Source organism: Podarcis raffonei, chromosome 12, assembly GCF_027172205.1.
Source record: "Podarcis raffonei isolate rPodRaf1 chromosome 12, rPodRaf1.pri, whole genome shotgun sequence".
Classification (NCBI taxonomy): Eukaryota; Metazoa; Chordata; class Lepidosauria; order Squamata; family Lacertidae; genus Podarcis; species Podarcis raffonei.
In genome coordinates, this window is record NC_070613.1 from 2,945,154 (window position 1) to 2,968,099 (window position 22,946).

At 48.7% G+C, this 22,946-nt stretch overlaps 1 protein-coding gene across 1 annotated transcript in view; it reads right to left on the bottom strand.

Moving 5' to 3' along the window:
* The window catches only part of PTPN23 (protein tyrosine phosphatase non-receptor type 23), a 57,759-nt gene extending 42,613 nt beyond the window's left edge, over window positions 1-15,146 (bottom strand). The window contains exons 1-4 of the mRNA XM_053359308.1: window positions 15,004-15,146; window positions 6,475-6,549; window positions 4,339-4,466; window positions 2,312-2,388 (exon numbers count right to left, since the gene is read on the bottom strand). Coding sequence (XP_053215283.1) covers window positions 2,312-2,388; window positions 4,339-4,466; window positions 6,475-6,549; window positions 15,004-15,087 — 364 coding nt within the window. The 5' untranslated portion in view covers window positions 15,088-15,146. The remainder of the gene's footprint in view (window positions 1-2,311; window positions 2,389-4,338; window positions 4,467-6,474; window positions 6,550-15,003) is intronic.
* Between the last annotated feature and the right edge of the window lie 7,800 nt (window positions 15,147-22,946).

Consider the following 22,946-nt stretch of genomic DNA (forward strand, 5'->3'; position numbering starts at 1 on the left):
CAGGCAGTAAGAAAGCACTGGTGCATCTGTGGGTTCTGAAGGTCATTTTTTTTAGCCTGCGCTACTCTTCAACCAGGTGAGGAATGTCAGAATTGCACAGAAATCCAAAGCAAATCAGAAACGATCGAGCTGGGACAAGGAAATCACTGCATTAGACAGCACAATGTGGCTTCTTAGAGCAGAGCAACATCCACCCCCTAAAAACCCATCCTTATATTTTAACTTGCCTTAGCGGTCAGCCAAAGATTGTGGTCATCACCCTGATTTTGAAGGAATGGGTTTCCCAAACCCAAAACTGACTGTGCAGGCAGTTTAAAACAGGCACCAAAAGCCCTATTTTTCCTTAGCTAAAATCCATTAACTTGAGCTCTGAGTCAATGTATAAACAAAAACCCGGTTGTATAAACAAGTGCTCAGAGCCCTCTCCTTTATCAGTTCATGACGGCAAGGATGACCTTGGCTGCTCCAGTAGAACAGGGATGACACGTCTAGGTCTTATCTTACGTCCTGACCACACTGATGCACAGACCTAGTCTGGGAACAGTGCCAGTGTGTGTTCTTGGAGTTGGTGACCTCTTGCTCCAAGATAAGAGTGTAGGAAGGAAAACCCTTTGATGGTCAGGAGTACAGGAAGGAAATCCCTTTTATGGTTAAGAGTGCCGGAGCAGGAACATCTGTGATGTCAACCTGCGTGGACAAGCTGATGTGGCTGGATTCCTGGGGAAGAGGGGAGAGGGTGCCTGGAGGATATATATACTGCATGAAATTTCTCATTTCTTTGGACTTGCTGTGGACTGATCACGCAGGTGCCTTTCTGCTGTTCCGGAGAGCAGAAATAAAGAACTCTTTCTCTGAACCAACCCTTGGTGTCATTTGACTCCCTTCCTCCTGTCCAGGAACAACGCAGACCCAATCGGTGAACTCCAATAAGGAGACAATTTCAGTGCTTCCAAAGCTTAGCACAAGGTCAGAAATGAGCCCATCTTTCATTTGGGGCTGGGACAGGTGGTCGCCTGGATAAAATATTTGCTGACCACTGGCAAGTGGTCTTCTGAGAAAAGCAGAGCACGCACCAATTCTGCGATATGGTAACCCACGTTCTGCAGCCGTAGGAGCTGTTCTCTGGCCCGCATAAATAGTGTAAATTAAACACAGAGCGTTCCCCTCCAACCACTGGAAATGCTCTTAAGATTCTCAGCTTCCACCCTACGCCACTCACATTTTGAACCAGTCTCTGCAGACATAAGGACACAGCGCTGAACCACAATTCCCGTGCTAGTCGCACAAAACCTAGCACAGGTGCTGCAGCATGGGGAGTTGATGTGCTCCAGAGGTCCAGCGCTCCTAAGGTGCAGCCAAGCACCCAGAAATCCACTTCCAGCCCTCTGGCAAGGGGGACACCCCAACACCCTCCCACTTTCACTGCCGTTAGGAGAGCAAGTCGCAGCAACCTTTGCGTTTCTCCCAAGCCCTCTCCATGTGCCAGAGGACTTGGGGAATGACAAGGGAAGCCAGAGGAAGTGACGAAAAGAGGCTCGCTACTAGCTCCTGCCTCCAGCCTCTCTTTGAGAGTAATTTCATTAAAGCAGCCGTCTTTACCCCCGTAACAGCTGTGCTGCCTGGGGCTCATGGGTGTCACAGTCCAAAACATCTGGAAGGCACCTTCTTGGGGGAAGGATGAGGCAGAGAACGCAGAAGCAGCCTAGACTCGTGGATGCAAAGGCAGACACGGCTGTCGCCCCATCAGCCAAGAAAGACTTGCCAATTATTTGCGAGCAAAACATCCTTGGCTGCTGCTGCGAATATACTTTTTGTTGGAATGATCCTTTAGTCATTCCTGTTAGGATACTGATGTTCCGTTCCACCTTAAAAGGAACAGACATGATTGTTGTATGTCACATGACTGTTTACTCTCCAGCACAGCTTGCTGGGAACTTCCGTTTGTGTATAGCTTTTGCTTATGCTTCCTGCTCTTGGACACGAAAGAGAGCAGACATGTTTTCTTTGTCCTGAACTATGCTGAATAAACTGCTTGGAAATATGCTTTACATATGCCTCTGTCCACCACTTCTGTTGCGTGTTATTCACTATGCTGGTTAAGGCGTGCTCAAGTTTCTGAAGACTTCAGAAGCTGTGAGTCACTGTTTGATGCTGTTCGTCCGGCTGCCGGCCAGTGGGCTGGAGCCAGCTGGAAGCCTGCAAAATGACCCCGTTCCCTTGGACACATCCCAACAATTCCTCCCCTGAAGCCCCTTTCGCCTCCTGGAAACAGAGATGCAGTCGCAGGTCCAGCTGGCCGAACGGCCCTTACCCAGATTATACAGGATGCAGGCCTGCTCATATTTGATGTCCTCATGCGTCACCGTCTTGCCGGAGAAGATCTCAGTCCTGCAAACAGAGGGGGCCATTGCGGGGGCTGAGCGGAACGTGTCCCAATGCACGGGCCTTTTTCCAGCAAAGCGCCCACTTGGGGCACTGAACAGGCGCCCGGAGGCCCAGCCCAACAAAACACCCTCTTGCTTGGGGTGTCGGCTGGAGTCGGCAGTGCTTCTGAACACCAGTTCCTGGAAGCCATAGGCGGGGGGAGTGGATCTTGTGCTCGGGTACCGCATGTGAGTTTTCCACAGGCATCTAGTTAGCCATTGCGAGGACAGGATGCAGAACTGGACAGGCCCCCTTTGGGCTGATGGCGCATGACTCATAAAAGGGCCACATCTCCTGCGTGAACACAACTCAGAGCTGCTGTGCTTGCCAACTACCCGGAGGAGGAATAAGAAAACATGCTGCTTTGTCTCGCACCCACCACAGATTCCCACTTCCCAAATCTCTGCAGTTGATCCCTATCACTTCTCAAATCTCCTTCAAGCTCCTAGTCCGGACAGAGGCTGGTTTCCCCACTCCTGTCTTTAAGACTGCTACCTTGCTAGCTTATTCTTTTCAACAGCCTCCACATCTCTAGCCATTCACTCATCCTTCCCCCTTCTGAAATCCCAGTTCTCCTGCAAACTCTTTCATGAATCTCAACAGGCTGATTTCCCCCAAGCTGTCTGTCGCCAAACAAGAAGGTCACAGCTTGAGGAGAACTGTGTTGGATCAGGCGATTGGCCCCTCTACGATACGATAATCTTTATTGTCATTGTCCCATACAGAACAACGAAATTGAAAAAATCTACATCAGACATTCAAAAACCCATAAGCCTGCTATCCCAGCTATCCCAGCCTGGTTAGCCCCCTAAAAATTCTGATACCCTATAATTGAATACAATATACTCACATAGAGACTACCTTACACTGCGTTTAAAACCAAAATCGCATTTGGCTAGAAACTGTTTCTCAGGCAGCTAGCCCTAGTCTTTATAACCCTGGACCTTCTCCCAGAAGGCAGAAGCTGAAAGAGATCATTTCTGGGGTGAGCACTATCCTGCACTATCTCTGCAGCTTTCTTATGGCACCTGGAAGCATAGATTTCATCCAAGGTGGGAAGAGGGAACCCAATGATTCTCTCCGCAGTGTTTTTCCCCCTGACCGTGCAGCTCCCAAACCACACACACAGACCATAAGTTAATACACTCTCCACAGTGCAATGGTAAAATGCCATCAACAGGTCCTTTGAGAGATTGTTTTTCCAGAGGATTCTCAGAAAATACAACCTCTGCTGTGCTCTCTTCATCAGGTTTCTCCTGCAGTTTTCTCCCCAGGTTAGGGCATCTCTCAAACTCCATTCCCAGAAATCGAAACACCGAGACCTGTTCCACGCACTCCCCTCAATAATGAGTCCAGCATCCTCTTCTCACAGTGGCCAATCAGATGCCTGTGAGTAACCCGCAAGCAGGATTCGAACACAAGAGCAACTCTCCGCTTCTGCGGGTTCCAGAAACTGGAACCAAGGAGAATTACTGCCTCTAACCACAGAGGTGGGGCATAACCAACAAGCCTTCCTGGTCCTCCATTTCTGCTATTGCTTCATTACACACTCCCCTTTGTGCTCCCCTTCCAAAATAGAAAGAAATACCCAGTGGAGAGAATGTGCTACATTCCAGGGAGCGCCCAAGTTGCAGAGCAGTGTTGGGTCTCTGGCTGTTGTTATGGACTACAACTCCCATCATCCCTAGCCAGCAGGACCAGTGGTCAGGGAAGATGGGAGTTGCAGTCCAGCAGCAGCTGGAGACCCAGGTTTGAGAAACACTGCAGTGGAGGGTCCCCTCCACGGTCCATGCGCAGAGCGGGAGAAGCCCCAACCCCACTTGTTCCAGTTTTGGCGTAACCTCAAAGCCAGCTCTGCTGAGTGGCAAGGCGCAGCTTCTCAGCCATCGCCTCTTCCACCTGCAGCTGGCTCACCAGGTAATGGGGACGGCTGCTTCATGCTCTGCTCCCATCGGGATGCGGCTCTGCAGGTAGTGCAGCTGCCCAAAGTACTTGCGCAGGATGCTGCAGCCTTCAAAGTCCCTGGGCACGTTGACGGCGTTCTGGGAGGGGAGAGGAAAGGGACAGGAGTCAGGTTAATAATAATAATAATAATTTATTATTTGTACCCCGCCCATCTGGCTGGGTTTCCCCAGCCACTCTGGGCGGCTTCCACAGAAACCAAAAATACACTAAAATATCACACATTAAAAACTTCCCTGAACAGGGCTGCCTTAAGATGTCTTCTGAATGTCAGGTAGTTGTTTATCGCTTTGACATCTGATGGGAAAGCGTTCCACAGGGCGGGTGCCACCACCGAGAAGGCCCTCTGCCTGGTTCCCTGTAGCTTTGCTTCTCGCAATGAGGGAACCGCCAGAAGGCCCTCGGAGCTGGACCTCAGTGTCCGGGCAGAACGAAGGGGGTGGAGACGCTCCTTCAGATATACTGGACCAAGGCTGTTTAGGGCTTTAAAGGTCAGCACCAACACTCTGAATTGTGCTCGGAAAGGTTGAGGGCTCCGGACAGCAAGCTGTGCTGAGGTCACAAGATAACTGTCGATAGTGACCACTATCCCTTCAGGAAGCATAATCACATTTCAAAAATAAAAACCACGCGCACACAGTGCAAAGCTCTCCCTGGGAAGCACAACCCTGATGGGATAGTCCTATTGTATGAGCACCCCAGTGGCTAAAAATTTCCTATGCTAAACGCCTTCAAACTGATCTCACCTCAAGGCAGCTTCAGGGGCCAGATAGCTTTGACTCCTGCATTGCAGGAGATTGGATTAAATAACAGCAACAATAATGTAGTATTATTATATAATAAGTATATAAAATATAATAATAATATAATATTATTAACCCCACCTAATGGCTCAGTCCCAGCTCCTGCCAACCTAGCAGTTCAAAAGCACTGCTTTTTGAACGTGCGCTGCTCTGGTTTCACCAGAAGCGGCTTAGTCATGCTGGCCACATGACCCAGAAAAACTGTCTTTGGACAAACGTTGGCTCCCTCGGCCAGTAAAGCGAGATGAGCGTCGCAACCCCAGAGTCGTTCGCGGCTGGACTTAACTGTCAGGGGTCCTTTACCTTTACAATAATAATGATTTTATTATTTATACTGTGCCCATCTGACTGGGTTGCCCCAGCCGCTCTGGGTGGCTTCCAATGTAATAAAAACTCAGCAAACATCAAACTTTAAAAACTTCCCTAAACAGGGCTGCCTTCAGATGTCTTCTGAAAGTCAGATAGTTGTTTATTTCCTTGACATCTGATGGGAGGGCGTTCCACAGGGAGGGTGCCACTACTGAGAAGGCCCCCTGCCTAGTTCCCTGTAATCTCACTTCTCGCAGGGAGGGAACCGCAAGAAGGCCCTCGGAGCTGGATCTCAGTGTCCGGGCTGAACGATGGGGGTGGAGACGCTCCTTCAGGTCTACTGGGCCGAGGCTGTTTAGGGCTTTCAAGGTCAGCACCAACATTTTGAACTGTGCTTGGAAACATACTGGGAGCTCATGAGGTCCTTCTTCATGTGCCATGCGGAGGATAGCAACATGAGAACAGGACCTTTTCTGTGGTGGCTCCCTGCTTGTGGCAAGCATTCCCCAGGGAGTTTCCCCTGGCACCATCATTACATATCTTTAGGCTCTAAGGAAAAACATTTCTTTTTCTCCAGGCCTTCAGCTTTTAACTATCTGTGGCCTCTTTGAGAGGGTGGGATGTTCTAATCCAGCCTTTTAAAAACAAGGCTGCCTTTTGGAGTTTTCTTTGTCCTGTGGGGGTTTTCGTTGTTGTTTATTGTGAATTGTTCTGTGTTACCTTGGTAAAAAAAAAAGTAGCTAATAAATTCAATAAATAACAACTCAGAAGAAAAGTGGCATGTAAGTATTTTAAAAGAAATGAAGATTTTAAAGCAAGACTGCCTCCCCAATCCGCTTCTCTCTGCCTCAGTTTCCCCTCTTACGGACTCCTGAAGGTCCTGTTGGGCAGCACTGCATCATGTGAACCAAGTAAACCTGCGTCACCATCCCCGAGAGGAAGAGGAGGGTTGGAGGAGAACCACGTATGTCCTCACCTGCCTCAGCTGCTCCAGCTTCTTCAGCTCTTCATTGTAGGTCTCTGGATTTTCACCATAGTTCTTCAGGACAAACTAGAATATGGGGGAGGGAAGGAAATGCACCCATTTATTCACTGAACATATAATAATAATAATAATAATAATAATAATAATAATAATAAAAAATATTTTATTTATATCCCGCCCTCCCCAGCCAAAGCCGGGCTCAGAGCGGCTAACAACAATAAAATTAACACAGCATTCTAAAATCTATTCATTCTAAAATCAATTCAAAATCAAATTCATGGCAACCATTGGGCTAGAGTTCTGTGAGGATTACCAAAGGCTGTGCCTTGGCCAAAGGCCTGGTGGAACAGCTCTGTCTTGCAGGCCCTGCGGAAAGATGTCAAGTCCCGCAGGGCCCTAGTCTCTTGGGACAGAGCGTTCCACCAGATTGGAGTCACAGCCGAAAAAGCCCTGGCTCTGGTTGAGGCCAGCCTAACCTTCCTGTGGCCCGGGAACTCCAAGATGTTTTTGTTTGAAGACCGTAAGGTCCTCTGTGGGACATACCAGGAGAGGCGGTCCCGTAGGTACGAGGGTCCTAGGCTGTATAGGGCTTTAAAGGTTAAAACCAGCACCTTGAACCTGATCCTGTACTCCACCAGGAGCCAGTGCAGCTGGTATAGCACCGGGTGAATGTGATCTCTAAGCAGTTTATATAAAATTAATACCAACAACGTTCATTTAAATTTTCTAAAGCAAAACAAGATGAAAGCAAGATTAAGGAACAGAAAACAACTGCGTATTAGAACCACAACCAAGCAGTGTACAAAGCAAAAATCTGGCATTTGAAGATTGGAGTACAGGAAATATCTGGGTAAGTTTGGGAGGTGTTTCAAGCTCCCTATGGTCACCTGAGGCCAAGGGTACTGAAGCACCCACGGGTGATGAGGGTATTCCAGAGGTGCCATCACCAAGAAGGCCCTGCCTCTCCTTTATCACCAGGTGACTCTCCTAAACCCAGGCCTGGAGCACCTCAAGATAACCACCTGCGTTCGAGATAGGGCTACCATATGTCTGGAATTTGCCAGACATAGCAGCGACTCAGCCATCGTAAACAGCGTCCAGGTGGGAAATCGCCGAAATGTCCAGGAAAACCCAGACGTATGGTAACCCATTTCAGAAGTGTAGATTTTGGCGAATTTCCTTAAAAATAGGGCAAAACTTCCTCTCTCTTTTTGGAGATTTTGCTCAACGATTTTGTCCCCACCCCCACAAAAAAAAAAAAGCTAAACAGCTTTTGTGTCCTGATTTTCACTTTTTGAAATATGGCAACCCTAGTTCAAGAGTATCTGCAGCTGATCTGCCACTATCCATCACTTTGCTGAAAAGGCGTCTCGGACAGTGATGGTACTTGTCAACCAAAGTGGTGGCCTGTCTGACCCCCAACTGGAAGAGAGTTCCACAGGATGAGACCCACAATACAGAACATAGCATGGCTCCTGGTGAATATGAGCCCAAAGGCTGAGCAAGTTTTCCAGCTTTCCCTCGGTCCCCACTTATAACCAGCTTCCCTCCACAGAAAGCCACTGTGGTGTGGTGGTTAGAGAATCGGGCTAGGGCATGGGTAGGCAAACCTAGGAAGTGAGAGCTGGACCATAAAGAAGGCTGATTGCCGAAGAATTGATGCTTTTGAATTATGGTGCTGGATGAGACTCTTGAGAGTCCCATGGACTGCAAGAAGATCAAACCTCTCCATTCTTAGGGAAATCAGCCCTGAGTGCTCACTGGAAGGACAGATCCTGAAGCTAAGGCTCCAATGCTTTGGCCACCTCATGAGAAGAGAAGACTCCCTGGAAAAGACCCTGATGTTGGGAAAGATGGAGGGCACAAGGAGAAGGGGACGGCGGAGGACGAGATGGTGGGACAGTGTTCTCGAAGCTACCAGCATGAGTTTGACCAAACTGCAGGAGGCAGTGGAAGACAGGAGTGCCTGGTGTGCTCTGGTCCAGGGGGTCACGAAGAGTCGGACATGACCAAACGACTAAACAACAACAGAATGTGTGCTTTTATTTAAAATGCATCTCTGGGTTATTTGTGGGGCACAGGAATTCATTCATTATTATTTTTTCAAAATATAGCCCAGCCCCCCACAAGGTCTGAGGGACGGTGGACTGGCCCCCTGCTGATAAAGTTTGCCGACCCCTGGGCTAGGGACTGGGAGACTGGGGTTCAAATCCCCATGTGACGTGCCCTAAAATACATACCTGGACTTGTTTCGATTAATGTCTGCAAGGGAATTTGTGGATATTTAAGTTATAATTAGAAAAATCTTAATAACTATTCATAAAGGACACAGTTTATACGAAGTAAATGAGGAGGCCAGATACAGGATAAAGGAAGTCTTTTTATTTGGTTGTTTGTATTGTTGTATGTTATGTTCACTGTATGTTATGTTCACGTTTAATGTGTATTGGGGGTGGGGGGGTTGTGTTATGTTGTAAATTAAATTCCAATAAAATAAATCAATAAATAAATCAAGTCCCCATGTGACGCTCACTGGGTGTGCCCTTGGGCCAGTCACTCATCCTCAGCGTAGTCTACCTTATGGGGTTGTTGTAGGGATAAACTGAGATAGGGGGAAGAAATATGTGTGCCACTTAGAGCTCCTTGCAGAAAAGGTGAGATACAAATGTAAAATGAATAAAATCCAAACTACAGATCTTGTCCTCATATCCATTTACCATCCTCACAGCTTCCCGGAGACCGTTCCCTGCTCTGTCAACACCAGATCCCAACAGGTCAGGCCAGAAAAGCCACATTCTTTGCTCCCGGGAACAGGTGTACTGCAGTCCAGAAAGGAGGCCTCATCATGTTGTAAAGAAAAGAACCAACTCAGGCGTCCAGGGAAGCTGCCTGCCTTATGCAGGACCTTTGATTTGCAATGAACTTTATGCTGACCTCCACTGAGTATAACAAATCCCTCTTACACCCTTTTCGCAGCTGGGAAAATCAAGGCCGGAACAAAGCCACTGTGATCCACAGCCAAGGGAGATTTGCATGTGGATATAATATAAATATAAATAGAGCCCCATAGTTGGATTATACAAGCATCTTGGTCTCCCAGCGGCCAGCCAGGAGACCACTCTCCCCTCTCAAGTACAAAGCAGGTAGCCGTGATGGTCTGCCGTAGTCAAAATAAAAAAATTCCTTCCACCTTAGAGACCAACTAAGTTTGTTATTAAATGGGTCGCAGGTGGCGCTGTGGGTTAAACCACAGAGCCTAGGACTTGTCGATTAAAAGGTCGGCAGTTCGAATCCCCGCGACGGGGTGAGATCCCGTTTCTCGGTCCCTGCTCCTACCAACCTAGCAGTTCAAAAGCACGTCAAAGTGCAAGTAGATAAATAGGAACTGCTCCAGCGGGAAGATAAACAGCGTTTCCGTGCGCTGCTCTGGTTTGCCAGAAGTGGCTTAGTCATGCTGGCCACATGACCCGGAAGCTGTACGCCGGCTCCCTTGGCTTTAGCAAGACGAGCGCCGCAACCCCAGAGTTGGCCACGATTGGACCTAATGGTCAGGGGTCCCTTTACCTTTAAGCATGTTATTGGTATGAGCTTTCCCACCACCCTTCTGAGTAATACCCCTCTCCACCATAAGGGTCTGGTGACTTCTGTTTCAGTGTATCTGAAGAAGTGTACATGCACACGAAAGCTCATACCAGTAACAAACTTAGTTGGTCTCTAAGGTGCTACTGGAAGGAATTTTTTCATTTTGTTTTAAGTACAGTGGTACCTCGGGTTACAGACGCTTCAGGTTACAGACTCCGCTAAGCCAGAAATAGTACCTCGGGTTAGGAACTTTGCTTCAGGATGAGAACAGAAATCATGCTCCCGCGGCACGGCAGCAGCAGGAGGCCCCATTAGCTAAAGTGGTTAAGAACAGCTTCAGGTTAAGAACAGACCTCCAGAACGAATTAAGTTCTTAACCCGAGGTACCACTGTACAAAGCATTTTCCTGGCTCAGAGACTTTGCACCCTGTGTGATCTCTGCCTCCTATGCGCATGCATGCACACACAGTCATTTTCCACAGTGAGAAACAGAAACCTCAGGAGCAGCCGTCAGCAGACTATGACTCAGCCCCTTTCCTTCTGAGCAGAAGCGACAACACAGGCAGATCCAGGCAACACTGCCTATCAGAGATGCCAGGGGAATTTTACTGCTTGAAGCTGTTTCTCAATTATCGCTTTTATTGCAGTACAACTTCTGGGGACGCTGCGTTAGGAGCTTTCCAAGGATAGGAAAGCAGAATAAACACATGAGAAATGAATAGATTACCAAGAACGCTCCTGATGTAATACAGTGAAGGTAATGTAACTTTTGGGTTGCGAACGTGGCAAACCCGGAAGTGTATATTTCTGGGTTTCGTCACGCTCGCTTGCGCTGCGATAGGTGTGGGGTTTTTCCCCATAGCATGGATATAAGAATAGAAACCAAGCAGCTCCAAAAGGCATTGCAGTTGGAGATGCCCAAAAGCAAAAGTGGGAAACCCTACTGAATAGACTCTGACTAGAGAGCAGGTAAGAACAACAGAATGAATTGGGTACAGTGGTGCCTCGCAAGACGAAATTAATTCGTTCCGCAAGTTTTTTCTTCTTGTGAGTTTTTCGTCTTGCGAAGCACGGTTTCCCATAGGAATGCACTGAAAATCAATCAATGCGTTCCTATGGAAACCGCCTTCAGACCAGGTCCGGGGACAGTTTGTCCCCCGACCTCTTCTGAAGGCTGGGGGGGGGGGGGGACAAGGGCTTTTCTTCCCACCGCCAGCCTTCAGAAGGCTGTTCTGAAGGCTGGCGGTGGGAAGAAAAGCCCTTCTCCCCACCTCCCGCCCCGCAACCTCCGGGGACAGGAGGGCTTTGCTGCCGACCGCCAGCATTTTAAAAGCCCCCGGGACAGCGGAGACTTCTCCGCTGTCCCAGGGCGATTTTAAAATGCTGGCGGTGGGGAGCAAAGCCTTTCGGCCCCCGCCGGCCTTCCTGGACCTCTTCTGAAGGCCGGAGGGGGGCGAAAGGCTTTGCTCCCCACCGCCAGCATTTAAAAGAGGTCCCCGGAGATTTCCCTATGGGCTTTCTTCTTGCGAAGCAAGCCCATAGGGAAATTCATCTTGCGGAACGACTCAAAAACGGAAAACTTTGCGAGTTTTTCGTTTTGCGAGGCGTTCGTCTTGCGAGGCACCACTGTATTTTGCTTGTACTTCCTTGTCTTATAGGATCCCCAACATTTCCCAATTACTGGTGCCATTTTTACATTACAGGAAGCTGACTGTTATTTGAATGGGTTTGGATGGCACCACATAAATCTCTTAACTGCTTCAGATTTTCCCAAAGAATCTTGGGGTTACTATCAGACTGCAGCCCATTTTCCAAAAAGAAGGGCGATGTTCAGTTCAAAGCATTTATATGCCACTTGACTGTGGAAAACCTCAAAGTGCTCCTTGATGCCAATATCCTTAATAATGGCAAGCAGAAAGTGCTCTCTCTCTCTCTCTCCCACTTGTATGACTTTTGCCTGGCTACGTCACCCTCCATTTTATTTTACTATATTGATGGCCCGCAATCCTATTTGCTCAACAGTTGGTGACTGACTAGCAGTCAAGTCTATTATTATTTTATTAAATTTGTATTCCGCCCTATAACCTCCGGTTATTACAAATACACCTTAAACGGCTCACTATTGATCTTGAAGTCAGCAGTACATCAACATCCAGAGACTTGAGACGTTTTGGGGAACACTTGCTAAGAGTCACTCTGTCAGAACCTAAGGCACCCATTCTGGGCTCCTTTTTAAAATTCTCTTCCCCAAGCACAAGGTGCTGCTTCCATGGCACAAGAGCAGGCACCCCCAAACTCGGCCCTCCAGATGTTTTGGGACTACAATTCCCATCATCCCCGACCACTGGTCCCGTTAGCTAGGGATCATGGGAGTTGTAGTCCCAAAACATCTGGAGGGCCGAGTTTGGGGGTGCCTGCACAAGAGAGTTCATCCATTTAATGAACTTCTGTTCCCTAGGACTACAACTCCCATCAGCCCCAGCAGGCATAACTATAGTCCCAAACATCTGGAAGGCAGTAGGCCAGGGGAGGCTGGCCCAAGGGCTACCTGCATCAGGCCACTGCCAACTTGAAGAGGCTACAACGGGCACACGATTATTAATTGGATGTGGCAAGGAAAGTGTATGTGACAGAGCAACTGAATATAATTTGGATCTAGGCAGATATGGAGACAAAGAGAATGGCAGGCACAAAGTGTGCTAAGTCATTCGTTGGGGGCAGAAGAGCAGCCCAATTAAAGAGACTGAGTCAGGAGTTCAGAAGATGAGCCTGGAGATTGTTTGTCGAGACTAAAGGCCCTAAATACACCCACATTTTCTCCCACACTCTCACGTCATCACCCGTCACGCCTCGCAACCTTCCTTCCTATCCTGATGAGCCTTCCCCTTTGATGTATTTTTAATTTTTGTTGGCGGCTGCCCAGAGTGGCTCGGGAAACACAGCCAGATGGGAGGGGCACAAATAATAAATTATTATTATTATTCCCCTCTCACCAAACTGTACCTCAAGGTCTGCTCCCAATTCCTTGACCCTGATTTCTCAAGAACGCTCTTCACTCATTGATCAACCATCACACCAAGGGAGCACACTCAGTTCCTTCATTTAGGTCAGAAACCCCTTAGCCCAGCAAATCTCAGGTTTTGAGATTGCACTCCTCAACTTTCTGCTCCCCAAACCACCGCCAACCGCCTGCTCCATAACAGCACGCAGAGAGCTCCCCACATGCAAGCAATAAACAAACAACAACAACAATAATAATAAGCCCCACCTTCTTATGCTCAGGGCTCCACATCAAGAAAATACCGTATTTTTTGCTCTATAAGACCCACTTTTTCCCTCCTAAAAAGGGGAAATGTGTGTGCGTCTTATGGAGCGAATGCAGGCTGTGCAGCTATCCCAGAAGCCAGAACAGCCAGAGGGATCACTGTTTTCGCTGCACAGCAATCCCTCTTGCTGTTCTGACTTCTGAGATTCAGGGTATTTTTTCCCCTTGTTTTCCTTCTCCAAAAACAATGTGCGTCTTATGGAGCGAAAAATACGGTGCTCAGCCTCCTCCCCAGAACCATACCTTAGCACTTGAGGGGTATGTTTTTTAAGACCCACCAAATAACTGGGAGTTGTTCTGAACCTTCCCCCCCTTTTGGTGCTGTGTTGCTAACCCCCCCTGGGACCTTCGGCTTGAAGGCTTCTCAAAGGGTGTGGCAGGCGAGGAAAATCCAAGGGCAATCCAGGAAACTGTTAAAACATTGCACTGTAGTACAGTATAATATATAATCATATTTTGAGAATGATAATATAACATATAATTATACTTTGGGAAAGATTTGTGCCGCTTGTGCGTTGCTCTATGCTTCCTGGATGTCCCAGGATCATGTTCTAAAGTAGTTGTGTTCTATGTTATAAATCAAGCACCGCTCAGAGTCCGTCTGTCCGTCCGTCCCCCCGTTTTCCAATGTGTTCCTTATCTATTTTTAAAAAATAAAATCGGCAAGCAAAATTGTTGGTTTGAAAGTGTGGCACTAGAGCAGGGGGAAAGGTTTGAAAAACACTAGGCTTTATTATAATTATTATTATTATGCCTGCCCCTACCTCACACCCCCTAGGCCTTGGCCTCTTCCCCTCCCCTTCCCCACTAGGCTAGTAGTAATAATAATAATAATAATAATAATAATAATAATAATAATAATAATGCCTGCCTCTCCCCCTCCCCCTTAGGCCTCTGCCCCTCCCCCACTGGAATAATAATAATAATAGTGCTGCCTGCCCCCCTAGTCTTCTGCCCCTCCCCTTCCCCACTAGGCTAATACGTAGTAATAACAATAATAATAATGCTGCCTGCCGTTCCCCCCTACGCCTTAGGCCTCTGCCCCTACCCCACTGGGATAATAATAATGCTGTCTACCCCCCCCCCGCTGGGAGAATAATAATAATAATAATAATAATACTGTCTGCCCCTCCCCCTTACGCCTCTGCCCCTCCTCTTGCCCACTAGGTAATAGTAATAGTAGTAGTAGTAATAATAATAATAATAATAATAATAATGCCTGCCCCTAGGCCTCTGCCCCTCCCCCACTGGGATAATAATAATAATAATAATAATAATAATGCTGTCTGCCCCTCCCCCTTAGGCCTCTGCCCCTCCCCTTACCCACTAGGCTAATAGTACCAATAATAGTAATAATAATGCTGTCTGCCCCTCCCACCTCCCCCTTAGGCCTCTGCCCCTCCCCCACTGGGATAATAATAATAATACTAGTGCTGTCTGCCCCCCCTAGTCCTCTGCCCATCCCCTCCCCCATTGGGGTAATAATAATAATAATAATAATAATAATAATAATGCTGTCTACCCCTACCCCCAACCCCTTAGTCCTCTGCCCTTTTCCCATAATAATACTGTACTTGTGCCCCCGCCCCTCCCCCCCCCCCCGCGCCTCCCACCTTCTTGACGGCCTGGTGGAAGCCGAACTCTCCCGCCTCCTTGAGGTCCAGCCAGATCATGGGCATGCGGGGCACGGCCTCCATCCCGCCGGCCTCGCCTCGCAGCCCCGACGCGGCGCAGCACCAGCCGGGCCCCAGCCAGGAGGCCCAAGCGCAGCCCAGCCCCACAAGCAGGGGCAGGAGGACGAGAAGGAAGAGGACGCGGCGGCGGCGGCTGAGGGGGCTCCTCCGGCCCGGCCCGACTTCCGGCGCCACGCCCACTCCCCGCCGGAAGCCGCGGCGCCTGACGGGAAGCGGAGTTCCTGCTCTCGAAGACGCCGCCAATAGGGCGCGAGAGGCGCTCGGGGGACTACAACTCCCAGAAGCCCCGGCCGCCGGCCGCTCTCGCTCGGGGCTGATGGGAGTTGTAGTTCGGCAAGCGCTGAAGGGAGCGCAGGTGTTGAGGGAGCGCATCTGGACAGCTGTGCGCAGGACTCCTGCATTGCAGGCGGGGTTGGACTAGATGACCCTCAGGGGCCCCTTTCTGTGATTCCAGGCCCTATTTTCCTCCCCCCCCATGGTAATCTTTATTAGTTTTCTAAGTACAGTGGTACCTCAGGTTACAGACGCTTCAGGTTACAGACTCCGCTAACCCTGAAATAGTACCTCAGGTTAAGAACTTTGCTTCAGGATGAGAACAGAAATCGTGCTCTGGCGGCGCAGCGGCAGCGGGAGGCCCCATTAGCTAAAGTGGTGCTTCAGGTTAAGAAGAGTTTCAGGTTAAGTACGGACCTCCGGAACAAATTAAGTACTTAACCTGAGGTACCATTGTACATGGACGCGGGTGGCGCTGTGGGTTAAACCACTGAGCCTTGGGCTTGCCGATCAGAAGGTCGGCAGTTCGAATCCCCGCGATGGGGTGAGCTCCCGTTGCTCGGTCCCTGCTCCTTCCCACCTAGCAGTTCGAAAGCACACCAATGCAAGTAGATAAAGAGGTACCGCTCTGGCGGGAAGGTAAATGGCGTTTCCATGCGCTGCTCTGGTTCGCCAGAAGAGGCTTAGTCATGCTGGCCACATGACCCGGAAGCTGTATGCCGGCTCCCTCGGCCAGTAAAGCGAGATGAGCGCCGCAACCCCAGTCGGCCACGACTGGACCTAATGGTCAGGGGTCCCTTTACCTTTACCTTACTACTGTACATACTACACATATACACATTACATTACATTTTACATTTACACTTGCTCTTAAGAGCTGACTTCGCTCCTTCCTTCTTCCGGCTTTTTTGTGTCGTCTCTAAATTTTTCGCATTGTCAGCCCCTATTTTCCAGGGACAGTCCCGGATTTACAGAAGCCCAGTCCTGGTTTACTTTTCCTTAAAGGTAAAGGGACCCCTGACCATTAGGTCCAGTCGCGGCCGACTCTGGGGTTGCAACGCTCATCTCGCTTTATTGGCCGAGGGATCCGGCGTGCAGCTTCCGGGTCATGTGGCCAGCATGACGAAGCCGCTTCTAGCGAAACCAGAGCAGCGCACGGAAACGCCGTTTACCTTCCCGCTGGAGCGGTACCTATTTATCTACTTGCACTTTGACGTGCTTTCAAACTGCTAGGTTGGCAGGAGCAGGGACTGAGCAACGGGAGCTCACCCTGTCGCGGGGATTCGAACCGCCGACCTTCTGATCGGCAAGCCCTAGGCTCTGTGGTTTAACCCACAGCACCATTTTCCTTAGGACGTCCCTATTTCCATCGGGGAAAGGTTGGAGGGGATGTGATTCTATGATTCTAATAAATCTGTGCTAGACCGATGCCAACAGCAACAGTCTGACTGTTGGAGGCTCAGGTTGAATGGCCAAGAGCTTCAGGAATATTGTGCACTCTTGTCTTTGAGAAATAGTGTCTTAAAAACCCTCCGTGAGCTTTGTTTGCTCCCCAGTGTCTGGGCAAACAGCCTGCTCTTTTTCTAGAAAGCAGATAGCCTGTTCCCAAACCCTTCTCTAACATGATTTTAACATTGAGAGACTGTTAACATTACAGGTATGCTATGTATTTTGCACTTGTCTGATTCCTAAAGTGCAACTGTGTATATGTAACAATTCTTCAGTTACCTGGTAGAATAAGAAAGGGCAATTCATTGACATGCAGTTTGTTCTCATCATTTTTTTGCTATGTCTTACGTGATGCTGCTTCTGTAAGAAATCCAGAGTGCATATGTTGCTTTTCAAAGTTAAAAAAGAGCGTGAAAGAATAATTGTAATGTCTATTAAATGTTTGCAAGAGCTGGGGGGGGGGACGGACAAAAAAACAAAAAAACCCAGCAACTTCAGGGAATCCCATTAACATTGCAGTGATCTTGGTAGATCAGTAGGTGGCAATGGAGATCCTCAATTTCTGCTGAGCACCCTGAGGTTTGGTACAGACTTTTGGGTGGTAAAATGTTTGGGATCCCAGGGCTTAGAATCATAGAATCATAGAGTTGGAAGAGACCACAAGGGCCATCGAGTCCAACCCCCTGCCAAGCAGGAAACACCATCAGAGCACTCCTGACATATGGTTGTCAAGCCTCTGCTTAAAGACCTCCAAAGAAGGAGACTCCACCACACTCCTTGGCAGCAAATTCCACTGTCAAACAGCTCTTACTGTCAGGAAGTTCTTCCTAATGTTTAGGTGGAATCTTCTTTCTTGTAGTTTGGAACCATTGCTCCGTGTCCGCTTCCCTGGAGCAGCAGAAAACAACCTCCCTCCTCTATGTGACATCCTTTTATATATTTGAACATGGCTTGGATGCCCCAGAAGAGAAGCACCAGTTATATGACTCTATTGCAACAAAAGCAACGAAGTGTCATGTAGCCCTTGGAAAATTTAGTATATTTTAGATACAATACCTCTGCTGTTAAAACCTAAGATAGCTTCTGAAGGTGTTCATTCTCCTAACTGCATGTTCTTTTATTGCCGTGAAGTATATGATATTAAAATAATACTCTTGGGATAAGTATTGGGTGGTGCAGCAGTTGGTGGGTTTTACAGGGGTCAGCAAACCTTTTCAGCAGGGGGCCAGTCCACTGTCCCTCAGACCTTGTGGGGCGGCTGGACTATATTTTGAAAAGAAAGAAAGAATTCCTATGCCCCACAAATAACCCAGAGATGCATTTTGAATAAAAAGACACATTCTGCTCATGTAAAAACACCAGGCAGGCCCCACAAATAACCGAGAGATGCATTTGAAATAAAAGTACACATTCTTCTTGTTGCTGTTTAGTCGTTTAGTCGTGTCCGACTCTTCGTGACCCCCTGGACCAGAGCACACCAGGCACTCCTGTCTTCCACTGCCCCCCGCAGTTTGGTCAAACTCATGCTGGTAGCTTCGAGGTCACTGTCCCACCATCTCGTCCTCTGTCGTCCCCTTCTCCTTGTGCCCTCCATCTTTCCCAACATCAGGGTCTTTTCCAGGGAGTCTTCTCTTCTGATGAGGTGGCCAAAGTATTGGAGCCTCAGCTTCAGGATCTGTCCTTCCAGTGAGCACTCAGGGCTGATTTCCTTCAGAATGGAGAGGTTTGATCTTCTTGCAGTCCATGGGACTCTCAAGAGTCTCCTCCAGCACCACAATTCAAAAGCATCAATTCTTCGGCGATCAGCCTTCTTTATGGTCCAGCTCTCACTTCCATACATCACTACTGGGAAAACCATAGCTTGAACTATGCGGACCTTTGTTGGCAAGGTGATGTCTCTGATTTTTAAGATGCAACTCATGTAAAAACACGCTGGTTCCCGGTCCATCCGCGGGCTAGATTTAGAAGGTGATTGGGCCGGATCCGTCCCCCGGGTCTTAGTTTGCCTGCCCATGGACTGGGACCCGGGAAAGACCAGTTTCACTCTCAGCCAGGAAGCTCCCTGGGGCAGTCAATGTGTCTAACCTATCTGACAGCGATGTTGTGGGGATTAAAGTGGCTGAGGAAACCCAGCCAGATGGGCGGGGTATAAATAATAAATAATAATAATAATTATTATTAAAATGATGTGAGCAAGATCCATGTATGCCACCTTGAGCCCCTTGGAGAAAAGTGTAGGATTCATAGGCATCCATCTGTCTCAAGAGACAATGTAGTGCGCCTACAAGGGGTCAAGAAGGGACGCAGGTGGCGCTGTGGGTTAAACCACAGAGCCTAGGACTTGCTGATCAGAAGGTTGGTGGTTCGAATCCCCGCAACGGGCTGAGCTCCCATTGCTCGGTCCCTGCTCCTGCCAACCTAGCAGTTCAAAAGCACGTCAAACTGCAAGTAGATAAATAGGTACCGCTCTGGAGGGAAGGTGAACGAAAGCTGTATGCCGGCTCCCTCGGCCAGTAAAGCAAGATGAGTGCTGCAATCCCAGAGTCGGCCACGACTGGACCTAATTGTCAGGGGTCCCTTTACCCCTTTACCTTTACAAGGGGTCAAACTGGTAACTGCTGCCTCCTGTGTTGTTCTTGCTGTGTTAGCAGCACCGAAGTGACTATCCCTGGAGCACAAGTCTGGCCGGTGTGTCTGGAGGTCCTGGGCTGCCCCGACAACAAGACCCCCCTCTCAGCCTCACTGATGGGGTCCAAAGGAAAGCAGAATAAGACGAAAATCTCTGGTTTACTCCAGAGCCTTTTCTTCTCCCAAATATATCCCTCAAGGCAGTGGGTATGGATTTTTCCTTGGGGGTTTACTCCCAAACAAGTATATAGCAACAAGGCTGTGGAGGTTCAGGATCAGAGTCTTCCTTCTCCTAGATGGGCTCCCTTCCCAGATTGACAAGCCCCATCTGGCCCTCACGTCCATCTGCAGCATGTGCAGAAACCGCGTCATTGGACCCGCTATTGGTAGGGTAGGATATAAAATAATAATAATAATAATTTATCATTTATACCCCGCCCATCTGGCTGGGTTTCCCCAGCCACTCTGGGCGGCTTCCAACTGAATATTAAAAACAATGCAGCATCAGACATTAAAAACTTCCCTAAACAGGGCCGCCTTCAGTTGTCTTTTAAAAGTAGAATAGTTGTTTATTTCCTTGACATCTGCTGGGAGGACGTTCTACAGCGCAGGTGCCACTACTGAGAAGGCCCTCTGCCTGGTTCCCTGTAACCTCACTTCTCGCGGTGAGGGAACTGCCAGAAGGGCCTTGGCGCTAGATCTCAGTGTCCGGGCTGAATGATGGGGGTGGAGACGCTTCTTCAGGTATACAGGACTGAGGCCGTTTAGGGCTTTAAAGGTCAGCTCCAACATTTTGAATTGTGCTCAGAAACGTACTGGGAGCCAATGTTTCAGGACCGGTGTTATGTGGTCTCGGCGGCCACTCCCAGTCACCAGTTTAGCTGCCGCATTCTGGATTAATTGCAGTTTCCAAGTCACCTTCAAAGGTAAAGGTAAAGGGACCCCTGACCATTAGGTCCAGTCGCGGACGACTCTGGGGTTGCGGCGCTCATCTCGCTTTATTGGCCGAGGGAACCAGTGTACAGCTTCCGGGTCATGTGGCCAGCATGACTAAGCCGTTTCTGGCAAACCAGAGCAGCGCACAGAAACGCCGTTTAGCTTCCCTCCGCAGCGGTACCTATTTATCTACTTGCACTTTGACGTGCTTTCAAACTGCTAGGTTGGCAGGAGCCGGAACCGAGCAATGGGAGCTCACCCCGTCGCAGGGATTCGAACCGTTGACCTTCTGATCGACAAGCCCTAGGCTCTGTGGTTTAAGCCACAGTGCCCCCTGCGTCCCTTACCTTCAAAGGTAGCCCCACGTAAAACTATAAATGCAATAAATAAATGGATAAGCAGCACTGAAAACACAACTTAAGTCCCTCTGAAAGAAGATATGGGAGCACCGCAAATCATCACCATTATTATTATTTTCTAAATTTGTATACCACCATTCATCGTAGACCACAGGCGTGATTTGCCCATCTATGTACATACCGAGAAAATGGAAGATCTAGCTGAACATGGAGCTCTGCCTTGATTGTTGCAATGTACCCCATTAGTGTTGTCGTATAAGTGTAAGATTATTATATAATCTGAAATGGCTGTTATAATCTTAGACGGTAGGGTGGCTGCAAAGGGGCTTGGCTTCGACTGTCACGAAGCGATCTTGCAGCACTTCCAAATTTGCCAATTTGTTTTGTAGGACCCTCTCCCCGTATTGATTCTCTCCGCCGCCCATCACCTTTGCCCTTTCTCACCGATATATCCTTCAAAAATGGTTCAGGAGCAGCTGTTTAGGACTCTTCGCTGCTCTCCCTCTGTTCCTCCCATGCAATTATCCCTCATATGGCAAGCCCACATGCGATTATGCAACTCGCTCCTAGTCCTGAAATGTCCTCTTTTAGATATATACCATCTCTTTTAACATTAAAAGGAAAAGGGCTTGTTTTCTTGTTTATATCGTCAGCTCCTTCCCTCCCCTTTCTTCTCCTGGCTGACAAAGGCGCCACCAAAATAGAAAAATCAAGCAGAAGGCAGGAGCCTATTTTTACTGCGGAAGAGGGTTTCTTCTTCTTCTTCTCTCCCCCCCCCCAAGAGTTAATTACTTCCAAATATCACCTTCCTGGTGCTGATCCTTCTAGAATAGATCACCCAGGGCTGGAAAGAAGGAGGCTGAAGGAGGTTTAAACGTTCCATTTATACCCAGATCGCTTCCAGACAACCTGGTTGTTGAACATTCAGACCGATTGCTTTGCAGGGTGTTTATGAACACAACCAAGTTACAGGGAACCAGGCAGAGGGCCTTCTCGGTGGTGGCGCCCACCCTGTGGAACGGCCTCCCACCAGATGTCAAAGAGAAGAACAACTACCAGACTTTTAGAAGACATCTGAAGGCAGCCCTGTTTAGGGAAGCTTTTAATGTTTGGTGCATTACTGTACAGTGGTACCTCTGGTTAAGAACTTAATTCATTCCGGAGGTCCGTTCTTAACCTGAAACTGTTCTTAACCTGAAGCACCACTTTAGCTAGTGGGGCCTCCTGCTGCCGCCATGCGATTTCTGTTCTCATCCCGAAGCAAAGTTCTTAACCCAAGGTACTATTTCTGGGTTAGCGGAGTCTGTAACCTGAAGCGTATGTAACTTGAAGCGTATGTAACCCGAGGTACCACTGTATTTTAAATAATAATAATAATAATAATAATAATAATAATAATATCAGCATCAGCATCACTGGAAAACTGTGGAACTCCCTGCCTGTTGACATCGGGCAGATGCACTCTTTTTGGTGTCTGCTGAAAACATTTTTTTCAGCAATTTTCTACAATTCTAGTCTGGCACTCCAATCACTGCACTGTGTCTCCCTGCTTTGCCTTAAGCTAGAGCTTTCCAAACTGTGCGCCATGGCACATTAGTGTGCCGGCTGCAGTGCATAGGTGTGTCGCACAAACGCTCCCCGCGCTCCTCCTGGGGCTGGAAAGGGGTTAGTTTAGCTTCTGGTTTGCTAGTAAAACTGAATTACCGTCTCGTGAAATGACGCATGTCTACAAAGTGTGCCACCAACATGAAAAGTTTGGAAAGCTCTGCCTGATGCGCACACCACATGCAGGCTTTGGGCTTTCAAATTCCAGTGGCGCCCTGGGCAGCACAAAAATTTGGCACCTCCCCATCTCTCTTGCTCCGTTCTACAGCATTGTTGCGGCGCCCCCTGCAGCAGCACAGGACACGTGTCCCAAAAACCAACTCTGCACATGTTCAGCCTGCCTCTTGGACAACCCAGTGCCAGTTAAGGCAGTGGCATGGAAGGACTCCCTCGGGAGACAGCAGACTCCCCTTTGCTGGAGGTTTTTTGGACTCACAGCTGTCCATGGAGGCACAGGTCCATTCTGTGTCCAGGGCAGCTGTCTACCAGCTCCATCTGGTACGCAGGATGAGACCCTCCCTGCCCACTCTGTCTCGCCAGAGTGGCACATGCTCTGGTTATCTCCTGCTTGGACTACTGCAATGCGCTCTCCGTGGGGCTACCTTTGAAGGT